Source organism: Dreissena polymorpha, chromosome 5, assembly GCF_020536995.1.
Source record: "Dreissena polymorpha isolate Duluth1 chromosome 5, UMN_Dpol_1.0, whole genome shotgun sequence".
NCBI lineage: Eukaryota > Metazoa > Mollusca > Bivalvia > Myida > Dreissenidae > Dreissena > Dreissena polymorpha.
In genome coordinates this window covers 62,989,250-63,005,136 of record NC_068359.1, presented here as the reverse complement: position 1 = coordinate 63,005,136, position 15,887 = coordinate 62,989,250, and the positions used below count along the sequence as shown (strand labels likewise).

General features: G+C 38.5%; 1 protein-coding gene across 5 annotated transcripts in view; it reads right to left on the bottom strand.

The window, feature by feature from the left end:
* The window catches only part of LOC127881423 (transient receptor potential cation channel subfamily M member-like 2), a 74,047-nt gene that overhangs the window by 48,748 nt on the left and 9,412 nt on the right, over positions 1-15,887 (bottom strand). For all 5 annotated transcript variants that reach the window (XM_052429298.1, XM_052429299.1, XM_052429300.1 and 2 more), the window contains exons 7-16: positions 14,185-14,383; positions 12,100-12,316; positions 11,412-11,565; positions 9,674-9,773; positions 7,651-7,772; positions 5,702-5,893; positions 4,992-5,147; positions 2,619-2,797; positions 1,112-1,364; positions 664-742 (exon numbers count right to left, since the gene is read on the bottom strand). In XM_052429298.1, coding sequence (XP_052285258.1) covers positions 664-742; positions 1,112-1,364; positions 2,619-2,797; positions 4,992-5,147; positions 5,702-5,893; positions 7,651-7,772; positions 9,674-9,773; positions 11,412-11,565; positions 12,100-12,316; positions 14,185-14,383 — 1,651 coding nt within the window. The remainder of the gene's footprint in view (positions 1-663; positions 743-1,111; positions 1,365-2,618; positions 2,798-4,991; positions 5,148-5,701; positions 5,894-7,650; positions 7,773-9,673; positions 9,774-11,411; positions 11,566-12,099; positions 12,317-14,184; positions 14,384-15,887) is intronic.

Below are 15,887 nucleotides of genomic sequence, written 5' to 3'. Positions count from 1 at the left end.
ACCCTAACGTTATCTTAAATCCAAAAGCAAGACAATTCGAATAGACTACTGAACCAAAATACACACCCATCAATATGTTCTACACACACAATTTAACATTCAAATAGGCACGCACATTCTGAACATCAATAACACAAATAAGCTATATCTACATGTAGATCTAAATCGTCTCACCGGCTCCATCCGAGGTAAGTAGAATATGCACTTTTTCATAATTACATCCATGATAAACTTACACGAAAAAAATGCAAGTCTTCAATGTTTTATTTCCAGACAATATACTAGTTTCGTGTACACTTTAAGATGACATCACATACTGTTGGAAAATGACGCAATAAGTATGTCATTTTATGACGCCATCAATCAGCTGATTCATTTTACGGAAGGCGAAAAATTATGTCCCTTGACTAGATCTAAAGATTGAAGGTCACACAATTTTAAAGCTAAGGTTTTCTTGACTCTAGGGATTTGTTATGAAGAATCATTCAGTGGTAGAATAAAAAGTAGTCCGTGCACATGAGGGTATATTCAACAAGGTGGGATACAGGCTAGTTTATTCCATAAGTTGTTATACCGTCAATGTCGGTATAAAAATGGGATAAAAGGGTATTCTTGATGCTCCACATGAGCAGTATGAGCTCATCAACTTAAAAGGTTACTTACCAGGAACTTTTTTCCGACTTGGTGGAATAAAAGTTATCCATATGAACATCGGGAATATCAAGAAGACACTTGTGAGAATCTACAAAGAAATTTGAGGAATTATTTAATTATTTTAACCACTGTAATAATTTTAACATTATAGTTACATGTAGAAACATATTTGTAAATAAATATATAAGTGTGTCACAGATGAAATGTCTTTCTCTCGCTGATGCAATAACAGTTTTAACAGAGTGAAGGCCAGTTATATACACATACTATAAAATATTGACCCAATGTGAATAATTTTTTTGGCTTAATATTGAACTTGACTTTGTTTTTATAGGAAAAAACAAGCCTGGACAATTTGGTGAAGATTCAGTGAAAAGTGTATTAGTTAAGACAGCTAAAACAAGAAATATTTTCCATGCCTGAGGTGTTTTCGGAATCTCAGCCCTGGTTTGCGTACCTTGAACCAGTATGGCAGTCTTCCAAAGCCCCAATCCAGTTCCTTAATCTGCAGATTTCCCAGGAACTTCTTGGTGAGCCACTTCTGACAGCAGGGGTGTGCCAGGAAGTGGATGTAGCCTGCGTCGTGGGCTATCTCTATAACCGTCTTGTTGTTGAAGTCTGGTAGACGCCTGCCCAGCATGTGGTATGCCTGGGAGCTGTTGTCACGCCAACAGATGGCCAGTGCACCCAGAGCCATCTCCCCAAACTCCCTGGTATATGAATGATACTGGATTGAGTTCTGATTATGGAAGAGTTTGGTGTTTTGTAAATAGTATTATATAACACTTTAAACTACACTATTCGGTATTGTGTTCATAGACTTTTACAAAGATTCAACTAAAATAGCAGTAAAATATATGTGAACAGATGGTAATGACTGGGTATATACAAAATACTTTGTTGAAAATGCCTCTCTCTCTGACAATTTTTAATCTGTTCACTTTATTTAGCTATATAATTATAAGTCATTAAATTAGCACTAACTCTTTTTGGAAAAGTATATATCTAAATGGTTAAGAATTACTTAGTGCATAGACTCATACAAAAAATGTTTCAAGTTGAAAAAAAAAGTGACTTCTAGAGTGATCACAATCTTTTTCTTTTATTTGACCTATAGAAAGAGGTCTGGTAGACAAATAGTCTGAAGGGAGGAAATAATGTTGACATAATTTGGACATTGAGATATGCATACATTGTCATGAGTTGAAAAACCTCTTCAAACAGACAAACAAATGAACACCTAGTTTAACTATACAACAAGATTTTATTTTAAAACACTTTTTAAACTTCATGAACTAAGTTTACAATTGAGTGAAGTCTGTTATGTTGTTATTAAGATTCTTGATCCTTATGAAAAATGGTGGCAGTCTTTCATTTTTGTTCACTGTATTCACTTTTGCGACATAGTCATCACTTTAACAGTGTTCAATTGACAACCTCTAACCAAGGTAAGGAGACCAAATGTATGTTTTGGAGCCTTTTATGGCATATGGGATCAGAATAGGTCTTACCCTCTCTCTTTTTTCGAGAATTTACTTCAATCTCAGAAATGAACCTTGCATGGGCCATTAGGATCCACATAAATGTGCAGTGAAATCACATCCCTGATTATTAACCGTGTTTTTGACACCAAGTAATCTTATTTGGAAGACAAATGCTTCTACAAAGTTTAATGAAGATTTAGAAACACATGTGGTCTCTAGAGTGTTCACTGTACACAATTAACTATGGACAAAAGGTGATCAAAAAATCACAAAGAGCTTGTTCTGTTTAAGTGAACTTACAATGTCCATCACATCTGCTCAGCTTTTTGAAAATGCATCAATGCTGTAGCACTCAGGGCAAAGTTACACGACACAATCTGATCTTCCCATATTCCTGTATACCCAAGTTCTAACTTGCCATTTTTGAAATGGGCATAACACGCAAGCATTAATTAAGAGATTCCTTATACTGCTGCTTACTTGGCCTTATCCTCGAGCTCTGTCTTCTGGTACTGTTCCATGTTGTACTTGGAGAGCTCCTTGTAGATACGGCTGCAGATGAGCGCCACGCCTATGGGCTCATCACAGTGGTTGCACAGGGTTTGTGCCAACTTGTGCCGACCCATCAGCACTGCCCACAGCACCAGGCAGTTGATAGCCTGAGGAGAGAAAGGTCAGGCAGTTGGTAGCCTGAGGACAGAAAGGTCAAGAAGTTGATAGCCTGAGGACAGAACGGTCAGGCAGTTGATAGCCTGAGGACAGAAAGGTCCAGTAGTTGAGGGCCTGAGGACGAAAGGTTAGGCAGTTGATAGCCTGAGGACAGAACGGTCAGGCAGTTGATAGCCTGAGGACAGAACGGTCAGGCAGTTTATAGCCTGAGAACAGAAAGGTCAAGTAGTTGATAGCCTGAGGACAGAATGGTCAGGCAGTTGATAGCCTGAGGACAGAAAGGTCCAGTAGCTGAGGGCCTGAGGACAGAAAGGTCAGGCAGTCGATAGCCTGAGGACAGAAAGGTCAAGCAGTTGATAGCTTGAGGACAGAAAAGTCAAGCAGTTGATGGCCTGGGGACAGTAAGGTAAAGCAGTTGATAGCCTGAGGATAGAGAGGTCAAACATTTGATTGCTTGAGGACAGAAAGGTCAAACAGTTGATGGCATGAGAACAGAAAGGTCAAGAGTTGATAGCATGAGGACAGAAAGGTAAAACAATTGATAGCCTGAGGACAGAAAGGCCAAACAATTGATAGCCTTAGGACAGAAAAGTCAAACAGCTGATGGTCTGTGGACATAGAGGTCAAGTAGTTGATAACCTTAGGACAGAAAAGTCAAACAGATGATAACATGAGGACAGAGAGGTCAAACACTTGATTGCCTGAGGACATAGAGGTCAAGCAGTTGATGGCCTGAGGACAGAGAGGTCAAGCAGTTGATGGCCTGAGGACAAAATGGTCAAGTTGTTGATAGCCTGAGGACAGAAAGGTCAAGAAGTTGATAGCCTGAAGACAAAATGGTCAAGAAGTTGATAGCCTGAGGACAGAAAGGTCAAGCAGTTGATAGCCTGAGGACAGAAAGGTAAAACAGTTGATAGCCTGAGGAAATAAAGGCCAAACAATTGATAGCCTTAGGACAGAAAAGTCAAACAGTTGATGGTCTGTGGACAGAGAGGTCAAGCAGTTGATAGCCTTAGGACAGAAAAGTCAAACAGATGATAACATGAGGACAGAGAGATCAAGCAGTTGATGGCCAGAGGACAGAGAGGTCAAGCAGTTGATGGCCTGAGGACAGAGAGGTCAAGCAGTTGATGGCCTGAGGACAAAATAGTCAAGAAGTTGATAGCCTGAGGATAGAAAGGTCAAGCAGTTAATATCCCGAGGCTTTCTATGGTGGTAATTTGTGGCAAATTATTTTGAAATTGCATGATGAACTACAAAGTTACAGTCAGTAAAAGCTGTTTTATTGTAAAAAGATCTTCTACCTCTAAAAGTGTGACTTTAATCTTTTGAGGTAGGAGTTACACAAGATATGCCTCATGGTATGCATTACAGGTTAAGTTATTTTGAACAAGAGATGTGTTCGTCAGAAACACAATGCCCCCTACTGCGCCGCTTTGAAGTAATATATTTGACCTTGAAGGATGACCTTGACCTTCCACCACTAAAAATGTGCAGCTCCATGAGATACACATGCAGGCCAAATATCAAGTTGCTATCTTCAATATTGCAAAAGTTGACCTTTGACCTTGAAGGATGACCTTGACCTTTCCCCACTCTAAATGTGCAGCTCCATGAGATACACATGCATGCCAAATATCAAGTTGCTGTCTTCAATATTGCAAAAGTTGATCTTTGACCTTGAAGGATGACCTTGACCTTGAACTTTCACCACTCAAAATGTGCAGCTCCAAGAGATACACATGCATGTCAAATATCAAGTTGCTATCTTCAATATTGCAAAAGTTATGGGCAATGTTAAAGTTTTGGACGGATGGACAGACTGACCGACGGACAGTTCAAATGCTATATGCCACCCTACCGGGGGCATAAAAAAAACATTATGAACGTGCAAGCAACATTCTGGACAAGCTATTTTATGGTCATTTTCAACATTTTTAAAGTGTGACCTTGACCTTTGGGTTTAGGAGACAAGTGTTCCAGATGACATGGGGTCTTTTGTTGGGTCACATGTGTGTCAAGTTCATTCTATGCAATGTTACAGCTGAAAAAAGGTAATTTTGAGTCTGGTAAGGGACACCTGCACAGACATGCATGCTGACTTCTTTGAAGTGTGTGGGGGGTAACAACTTCTATTTGTCAGACTAATCCGAAAATCTTTAAATTATAGCATAGAATGTGCACCTTTCTTTCAGCGACTGCACCGTCTGAGCTGCTCATCCCTTTTGCATTCATAGACAACTCATATGGGTCAACAAAGTTACGGACCCAGGACAGCTTGTATATCAGCCGGTTCAAATTGTCTTTCAAAAACAAGTCCCCTATAGGCCGATCTGGCATCTGAAATATAAAAAAAAGCTTACTAGTGAATTGGTGTATAATACATAAATTGTGTACTGTTATTTTTATAAATATACCAATCATACCACAAGAGTGCATCTTTAACACTTATATGTGTATGTTTATAAAGAAATTTTGGAAAAATCTTTGCAACGGAACTTGGTTCTGCATGTTCAAGGTAAACAAGAGATGTTTTTGTCAGACACACAATGCCCCCTACTGCGCCGCTTTGATATATGTTTTTTTACCTTTGATCTTAAAGGATGACCTTGACCTTTCACCACTGAAAATGTGCAGCTCCATGAGATACACATGGATGACAAATATCAAGTTGCTATGTAAAGGGACATAGAAGTTATGAGCATTTTTCGAAACCTAAACGCAAAGTGTGAAGGAAAGACGGACGGTCCGATCACTATATGCCCTCCTTTGGGGGCATAAAAAAGTAAAATTTCATGTTGAAAATCTAAAACATATAAAAATATATTTAATAAACTACCTTTGACTGTTTATTGCTAAATGTGGACAAGCTATTACTGCTCCCATGTACATACCATGTTGATGCCCAGCACTGCGCCGATGCAGACATTGAGGAAGAACTCCCTGTCCTCGGCCTTCTCAAAGAGCAGCTTGTACTTCTTGTGGTTGAGGAACTTGTGAACCCTCACCCCCTGGGTAAGGAACAAGTCTATAAACTCCTCCCGGTCCTTCTGTACCAATGCCTTCTCAAACATCTTCTTGTCAATCTACACACACAACAGGCTTGTTATTTACCAGGATTTTGGATAGCCTTGCGGCCTGAGACATGCGAAAATGTGTCTTATGCCATATGTGGCCAGCGTAGCTCCAGACCAGCCTATGAGTTGGCACAGTCTGATTAGGAGCCACTCTGTCTGTTAATGAGACCACTAGACCTTGCATAACTTTACAGTCCAACCTGACTTAATGGTCATCTGAAAACAATGGTCACCTGTCAAAAACGATCAGACTGGATAACCCCTGACAATATTCCTCATATATTACACCTGAGAATAACAATCACCAGTCTACAACGGCCAACAGCCACTATATTTCACTCCCAAAGCCATTTTTAACTTGAGAATAGCGGTCAAGTGTCAGTCGTTTCCTTGTGAAAAAGTAAACATTTAAAACTGCGTTGTTGTTGTTTCTTACAACTGAAGTCAAAGCGTCTATTGGGAGTCTATTTTGCAGCTAAACAATGTGATTGTGGTAACTGCCTTCAATGTGTTAAATGCGGCCCACAGTGAGAAAACATTTAATAGTGCGTGGAAAGGGTTTGTTTTCCTAGGATAATTCTGTGCTGATTTTTCAAAATAAAATGTGTCAGAGCATGCAACACGTTTTAGGTAATTAGAGTTTGTTCATTAAAAGACCGCTAATTAGTACATGTAATTAAAGACCGCTAATTTGTACATGGTAATAATTACCATGTACTAATAAGCGGTCTTTTAATTAACAAACTCTAATTACCTAAAACGTAATTAAATTACAAACTTGAGGTAGTAATAAAATAGCTAAATATGGATTTGAAAACAATATTTTCTGATTACTTTTGTAAAAAAGCTTTCTAGCATTCTCAGTGATTTTAAATGTAATCAAATAATAAATCAACAATGAGTTGTAAACAGAGGCGATTTAAGTGTTTGAAACTGTGTGAATCTGGAAAAAGTTTGCATGTGATAGCAAGAGAGCTCTGTGTTGGACATACGCAAGTGCATAGTTTGCTTAAGCATTAGCAAGAAATAATCGAGGAGCATGAGTCGGATGGAAATGTGAGTTTGAAGCGTCTGAAGTTTGACACTGAATACATGAGAATGAGAACAATACTGTTTTGACGCATTTTTGTTTTATAACTGATGCGCTATTAATACTATTTTGGATATGAAGTCAATGACGTGACAACCGTTATATTGTAGTGAGCATAAAACAAACAGTGGGATTTACGAAGTGAACTAGATGCATGGGAAAACCCAATATTATCGTTGAGTTTAAGAAAAGGTATTAATTTAAATCAATTTATAAGATATCAATTTGTATTATTCACTAGAAATAAATTATATTATACTAATTTATCGCAAATAAGCCTTCGTTTCCATTACATTGTGCCTTTGTGCTCTGCCTTTGATAACACATTAGTTAAGCCTGATAAAACATGAACCTTGATAAGACATTAATTAAACCTGGTAGAACTCTGACTTTGATAGAAATTAGTAAAGCCTCAGAGAACCCTGACCTTGATAGGAGATTATTTAGCTGGATAAAACCCTAACCTTGATAAGACATTAGCTAAGCCTGAAAGTACCATGACTTTGATAGAAATTAGTTAAGCCTCTGAGAACCCTAATAGAAGATTATTGAGCCTGTTAAAACCCTAACCTTGATAGACATTAGTTAAGCCTGAAAGTACCTTGACTTTGATAAGACATAATTAAACCTGAGTGAAAAATGACTTGAATCAAACATTAGTAAAGCCTGTAAGTACCCTGACTTTGACGAAGTCTTGCTGGAAGATCTCCAAGGCCAGGTCAGGCCGGTTCCAGTCAATGATGAGCTGCAGATTGTTCTGGAGCTGGTCAAGGGAAGCCACCCCTACCTTCTTTTCAGCTGAAGACAAATACATATTTCATAGCATCTTCCAAAGAGGTTAATTTAATGTATATGTGTCTTTTTTAGGGAAAACTTTGCTTAATGTATGTGGGTTTAATGTTGTTCCTGATAAGCCTGTGTTGTATGTAATGATATTTTTTGTTTAAAATGGTCTCTTCTTCGCAAAAATCCAGCTTATATACATGTAATAACAAGAAATGTGTTTGTCAGAAACACTATGTCCCCTTTTGCGCCGCTTTGAAGCTATATATTTGACCTTTGACCTTGTAGGATGACCTTGACCTTTCACCACTCAAAATGTGCAGCTCCATGAGATACACATGCATGCCAAATATCAAGTTGCTATCTTCAATATTGCAAAAGTTATTTAAAAAATGTTAAGTTGGGGAAAACAAACAAACACACAAACCAACAGACAGGGCAAAACAATATGTCACCCACTATAGTGGTGGGGGACATAAAAAACATTTTTCACTAGAACATTAATAAGCCCATCAGCCTTCATTGCATATATGCTAATAGGCTTGTGTGGATTTCAAGGTGTGATCTTAATGATGGGAATCCGCTGAAATGCAGAATAAACTAAAGGGCCTAATTGAAAGTACAAGCAAATCTCACACAAATGATATATTTTTTAATGAAATTCGCAAGAAATACCGGTACTTCATTTCATATAAATAAGCTTAATGAGATCTGGTCACTTCCTCCGTTGGAAAGCTACATACACTTGACAAAATATGTGGTAAATAACCAAAGGATACTAATTTGCAAACAAATGGGCCAATATGTCACAAAATACATTCATTTAAAGGTCTGGGTAACATTGAACTGTGAAGGATGTATTCATTTGTTGTAAAACAAATGATGGCACAGAAAATAATGGAGACAACAAGAAAAAAATGAAAATGCCCATGAAAGCAGATCTTCAGTGTTAAACATATTTATCTAATTTAATAAAAACCTACCTACATGTGTAAGCACAATACCTCCATCAAACTCAACTTATTGAGCAGAAACGTTTTTCTATTTTTAGTAAAAGTGACCTTGACCTTAGCCCGACTGGTTAGAATTGCAATCACAGGCTAGGTCTACAGGAAAACTACCTGCACACACAATCTCTACGTAAAATCTTGTTCCAATAAAAATTATTGAGAGGAAACCATTTTTCTATTTTAGTAACAGTGACCTTGACCCAACCAGCCCCAAAATACAATCCCAAGCAAGGTCACAAGGTAAGTTCACTTCTCACAAAATTTGAATCCAATACCTCAATCCACACTATCTCTATTGAGAGGAAATCATTCTTGTATTTTAAGTAAGTTACCTAAATCTTGACCATATGAGACCCTAATTCAATCTCGAGCTTGGTCTCTTTTCAAACTTACTAAATGTACATCTAAAGATTACTTTTTATTGACAGTAGACACCATTGTTTACATTTTTAGGGCCATTATTCTGACATGCAATCTGGCTGCTTATAAAACTAGACTTACATATAATGCCAACAAAGATTATCACCAAGTTTCATGATGATCTGATTTAACTTTTGTGAAATATTAAGCAATCATTTTTCTCCTGAATACCTGCATGCCACCTACAGCAGGTGTTCCTATAAAATGTCACATTTAAATGGCCATAAAAAAATACATTTTAAAACAACAAAACATTTTAATATTACATTTTTAGAGAATTAAACATCCACTTGAACGCTAAAATTACTAACTGAATTGCTATTATATCTAAGTATGATCGTAATGATGTGACATATAACTTGGTACCATTACTTAAAATATTGATGTAATGGCTGAAAGCTATTTTCTACACAAATGGAAAATTATATGTATGTATTATATAATATTGATTTTAGCGCATAATGCATGAAATGCCTGTGCACATACATCTGAAGAGGGCCATGAGTATGTACTTGTCAAGATCCTTCATGCTGGAGCCCCAGCCTTTAATGTTCACCACGGTGATGTATGTGCTGTCCCCTTCTCCCTGAAATAAAAACCAACAGCATGTAGTCAAACTGCCAACAACTGGCACTCTGCACAGGCCAACAACTGGCACTCTGCACAGGGGTTACATTTTCACACACAAGAGGGATACCATGGCCATGAATCACTCTGCTCAGTTTCAGGCACCATAATTACATTTAGGAATGTTACAGGTAGGCCAGACATGTTTGAACTTGGTGCAGACGACAAATGCTGGACAAAAGCATCAAAGTTAATTAAGGTAGTGGCAGACTATTAACCCATTTATGCCTAGCGTCATGAAAAAAGGACATTGCAAACAGCATAGACCCAGATGAGACGCCGCATAATGCGGCGTCTCATCTGGGTCTGCACTGTTTGCTTAAATGAATTTCTTTATTAAATATTCTAAATATAGACATAAATATACTTGACACCCCTAATTTTGGAAATAAATTGATCCAATTAAGAAGGATAGGAGAGTCCACTAGGCATAAATGGGTTAAACTTGGTTTATATCATATTACTCTGCTGATATTTACCTGATACAAGTGAGTAACAAATCATTAATTCAAATTCAATAACTATCAAAGGTCGCCGTGGTGTAATGGATATGGTGTCCGCCTAGCGACCGGGAGGTCACCGGTTCGATCCCCAACATGGGAGCATTCTTTAAATCTCCCCCAAAGACACCAAGTACTGGTTCTAGGCCCAGGAAATGAACTCGAGAGCGTTTATATAAGCCATAGGCTTTCGATGCAATCGAGCTAAAATAAATAGGTTTAAACTAATAAGTACCAAATGACTATCCAATATTTACCATATTGGATGCTCACAAAAGAAATATGAGCGACAGGCACATGAACATCAACAATAAATTTTTACCATAGAAGAACTATGAACAAATTTCAAGGGTCGTCTGTAGCCTTGACCTTGAATCAAGTAACTAATCGTTTCCTTGACACATCACTTAGATATTATATTATTATTTGTGTAAATTTATTTTGAAATCCCATCACGCACATCAAAACTATGGACCAGACACACAAATATTACTATATACTTATAAGGAATATTCATAAACTTCCATTGTCCACTGTAATCTTGACCTTGAAGCCAGCGATATAGTTGTTCAAAGCAACTTTATGATGGATGGTGCCCATTTATTTTAAAATCGTGAGCAACAAAGTTATGAGCAGGATACACACATGTAACAGGGCTAAATGCATGTGTGTAGAGTGTCATCCCAGATTAGCTTGTGCAGTCATTTTAGGCTTATCAAGGACGACATGTTCCATTTTAATGGAATTTTTTTGTTTGAAAAAAGTCTCTTCAAACTGTAATTCCAGGTAAAGAGAAAGTGTCGTCCTTGATTAGCCTGTGTGGACTGCACATGCTAATCTGGAACACTTTACGCACATTAACCCGTTCATGCCTAGTGTCCTGAAAAAAGGACATTTGCAAAATTCTAGAGTGCACTTGAGTTACTCTCAGGACAGTATAAAAACCATGGACATAAAAGCTAATTCCTAGGTATTCCCCTTAACTTTGTTTGTGTGATAATCTCCAAAAATGTTGTATGCTACAAGACAATGTCAACAGATCTTAGAAAAGAATGAAGATACACCAGGCTGCCAAATGACAACAGAACCATTTGTACCTCATTTGCTGATTTCACACACTGGATAATTTTGTCTCGGAGCGTAAACTTGGCAAGATCATTGTTATAAAAGTTGGATCCAAACGCCCGGATGATCATCTTGATAAGTTCTGGCTTCAGGAAGTTTTCTTCATAGTCAGGATCTGACTCTGCCCTGATGATGAACACAGACGTGTTATTTGTAGGGAGTTGTAGACAAACAAGGACTGGTAACAAACACTGATTGGTTACAAACAAGAACTGATGGTAACTTCTGATTATGTACTTTTGTCAGCATGTTTAAGGTCCAGTAAAAAAAAGCTAGTCTTCTGTAAATAACCATCCATCCCTTTCACTGCAATTGTCACTATATTATCAAAATAAACTCTCTAAACCTTTGAAGATACGTTGAGCCAACCCTGGGAAAATGGGTCTTAATGCATGTGCTAAATGTGTCGTCCTAGATTAGACTGTCGAGGCTACACAGGCTTTTCAGGGAAAACACTTTACTCCTAAAATGGATTTTCGCCATAAAGAGACTTCCTGTAGATGAAAAATTAAATAAAAGTGAAAAATGATGACCCTGACTATCCTGTGCAGACAGCCCAGGCTAATCTAGGCCAACACTTTAGCACATGCATTAACCCTCATTTGTTGAGATTGTGGCTCAAATTATTTTATAGCATGATTCAGTTCCATGAATACTCACTTCTCCTGCAGTTCCTCGTATGCATACCCAATGATGTCGGCTATCCCACCACTGCCCTTAAGCACAACGATGGGCATCTTGTTCTGCAGGTAGTACAGGATATGATCCACGTTGCTAGGCGCCCCCTGCACCAGTAGACCCACCACGGGAATGAAGTTCTCCTGGTTTTCTGGCAGCCCAGTCTCCTCCTGGGAGCATGCCTGCTCGGAATCTGAACCTGAACACCATGGCAAATGTGCTCACACTTGTGTGATAACAACCATGTGTGATAACAACCATATTTTTTATGGAACATCCGGAACAAAAAAATATGCATTCTTTTTTTTCATCTATTCTCTTGTTTGGTATCTATGACCAAACAAAGTTATCCAATGTTTCAGATCCATTCAGACAGACAAACAGTATAACCATGTTTTAAAACGACAGGTATATTAAAGATCATTATTATATTACATACACACATTTTATTACTATCACATACATTTTAGAAACAGTGACTATCTTTGTTTAAAGAGTTTATATGAGCCTTCCTCTGGAAAAAAAAGGGAATTAACCCATTTATGCCTAGTGGACTCTCCCACCCTTCTAAGTTGGATCAATTTATTTCCAAAACTAGAAATGGCGCGGCAGAGGCCGACGCGTATCCCCACGCCGAATGTTTGACCTAGGTGTGCCCCAGGGTTGGTAATGGGGCCATGCATAGCTGAGATTGACCGTATTGTCATAAGAGAAGTTCATCATCAATTAGAAGTGAATTGGTGTAGAAATGAAGAAGTTATAGTAAAAGGCAATTTTGGGTGGGTGTGACATATGTGGGCAGGGCGCCCCAGGGTTGGTAATTGTGCCATGCATAGTTGAGATTGACCGTATTGTCATAAGAGAAGTTCAGTATCAATTTGAAGTGAATCGGTGTAGAAATGAAGAAATTATAGTAAAGGCAATTTTGGGCGGGTGTGGTCTATGTGGGCGGGGCCCCAGGGTTGGTTATGGGGCCATGCATAGTTGAGATTGACCCTAATGTCATAAGAGAAGTTCAGTATCAATTTGAAGTGAATCCGTGTAGAAATGAAAAAAATATAGTAAATGGAATTTTTTGGTGGGTGTGGCCTATGTGGGCGGGCGCCCCAGGGTTGGGATTGGAGCCATGCATAGTTGAGATTGACCCTAATGTCATAACAAAAGTTCAGTATCAATTTGAAGTGAATCCGTGTAGAAATGAAAAAATTATAGTAAATGGAAATTTTTGGTGGGTGTGGCCTATGTGGGCGGGGCGCCCCAGGGTTGGGAATGGGGCCATGCATGGTTGAGATTGACCGTATTGTCATAAGAGAGGTCCAGTATCAATTTGAAGTTAATCGGTGTAGAAATAAAGAAGTAAATGTAAAATAACCTAAAAAAATGAGTGATAATTTCTGACGCGGCCCCACCCCAACCGCTATTACTTTTGACCCAGGGGTCAGATCAAAATTCCAAATAGTGCAGGGTCGCACATATGCTCATAGCTACCATGTGTGTAAGTTTCAAGGTTCTAGTGCTTTTAGTGTAGGAGGAGATAGTGGCCAGGACGGACGGACAGACAGACAGACGGACGGACGGACGGCGGAGATAACCACAATATCCCCACCTTTTTTTCAAAAAGCGTGGGGATAATTAGGGATGTATAGTATATTTATTTCTATATTTAGAACAATTCTTACAGAAATTCATTTAAGCAAACAGCGTAGACCCAGATGAGACGCCGCATCATGCTGCGTCTCATCTGGGTTTACGCTGTTTGCAATGTCTTTTTTTCAGGACGCTAGGCATGAACGGGTTAATGTGCGTAAAGTGTTCCAGTTTAGCATGTGCAGTCAACACAGGCTAATCAAGGACGACACTTTCTCTTTACCTGGAATTTCAGTTTGAAGAGACTTTTTTCAAACAAAAAATTCCATGAAAATGGAACATGTCGTCCTTGATAAGCCTAAAATGACTGCACAAGCTAATCTGGGATGACACTCTACACACATGCATTTAGCCCTGTTTTCCCAGAACTTGGCTCATACGACAAAGCTTGCATCCATGCATCATTACACATGCCCAAACCTAAGCTCATGAGCCTCTGAACGGTGTGTCTCCTGCACGCAGACTTGTTTCTGAACTGATTCTCAATGGCACAGCGCAGGCTAGTGAGTCTGGCATCCTGATTCTCCTCGTCTGCGATGATGAAGTACGTGTGGTCAGGATTTAGCTCATATATATTGGCGCTGGGCTTCTGACCGATATTGCGAATCTGAACACCTTCCTGTGCAGACACAACGAAGCTTGCAATCTGTGTCATGTAAGCCTCAACAACAAACTGGGACCAACATCATGAACATTCTCAATTTTTCAGATCAACATAGAAGTTGAGATTTGAGTTTCCACTCACCTGAGCACTCAATACTTCAAAACAAGAGGACCAAGATGGCCCTATTTCGCTCACCTGATAGGAATCGGTTCATTCAATCTTTACCTAATGTCAAACTTGACCTAGATATTGACCAGACAAACATCCTGGTCAAGTTCCATCATTAGTGAACCAAAACTCTGGCATATGGAGTGTTTTTGTTTTTGTAAGATTTGAAATGGTGACCTATATTTTGAGTTGACCCCCCTTACCAAACATAAAACTTTGCTTACAAGGATTTTGTATAATATAATGAAAATTTGGACAATCTAAGGGCAATAATTACAGCATTAATTATGTGATTTTGCTCATCATCAAACTTGACTGAGATCTTTCAGCAACTTTGATAAAGAATGCTTGAGAAATGTGAATGCTAGAGTGTTTACTAACCAAATGTTGATGGACGGACAGCGGACAAAGACCAATCCTAAAACCTCACCTGAGCAAGCAGGTGAGCTAAAAAGTGTGTTTCATCGATCTGAGCCATTTTCCAACTGGTCCAAGAAATTAATAAAACCAATGTATTGACTAAGTTTCACGATGATTAGGCAAAATATGTAACTTCTATAGTGTTCGATCACAAGGTTTCTCTCTATAGTCACATAAGGAAAACTGCCCCACCCCCGGGCAGCCATGTTTATTGACCCATCGGGACCATTTGCAAACTCATCTGAGATATATATAAAACCAATCTTTTCACCAAGTTTCATGATGATTGGGAAAAAAATGTGACTTCTAGAGTGTTCACAAGCTTTTTTTTACTATATGAATATAAGAAAACTGCCCCCCCCCCCCCCCCGGCAGCCATGTTATTCAACTGACCAGAACCATTTTCCAACATAACTCTCGTATCAAGGAAACAAATGTTCTGACCAAATTTCATGAAAATTGGGCAAAAAATGTGACTTCTAGAGTGTTCACATGTTTTCACAATATACATATAGAGAAAAATGCCCCACCCACTAGTGGCCATGTTTTTTCACCGATCTGGACCATTTTCGAACTTGTCCGACATATCAATAAAACCAATGTTTTGATTACATTTTATGATGATTGGGCCAAAATTATGACTTCTAGAGAGTTTACAAGGTATCTCTATAGCCATATTAGGAAAACTGCCCCGCCCACTGGCGGCCATGTTTTTCAACAGACCGGAACCACTTTTGAACTCAACCAACATATATCATTAAGACAGACATTTAGACAAATGTACATGAAGATTGGGCATTAAATGTGACTTCTACAGTATTTACAAGCTTTTTCTTTTTTTTTTTACCTAGTGACCTAGTTTTTAACCCAACATGAACCAGTTTCGAACTCGATCGAGATATCATTGGGACAAATCTTCTGACTAAGTTTC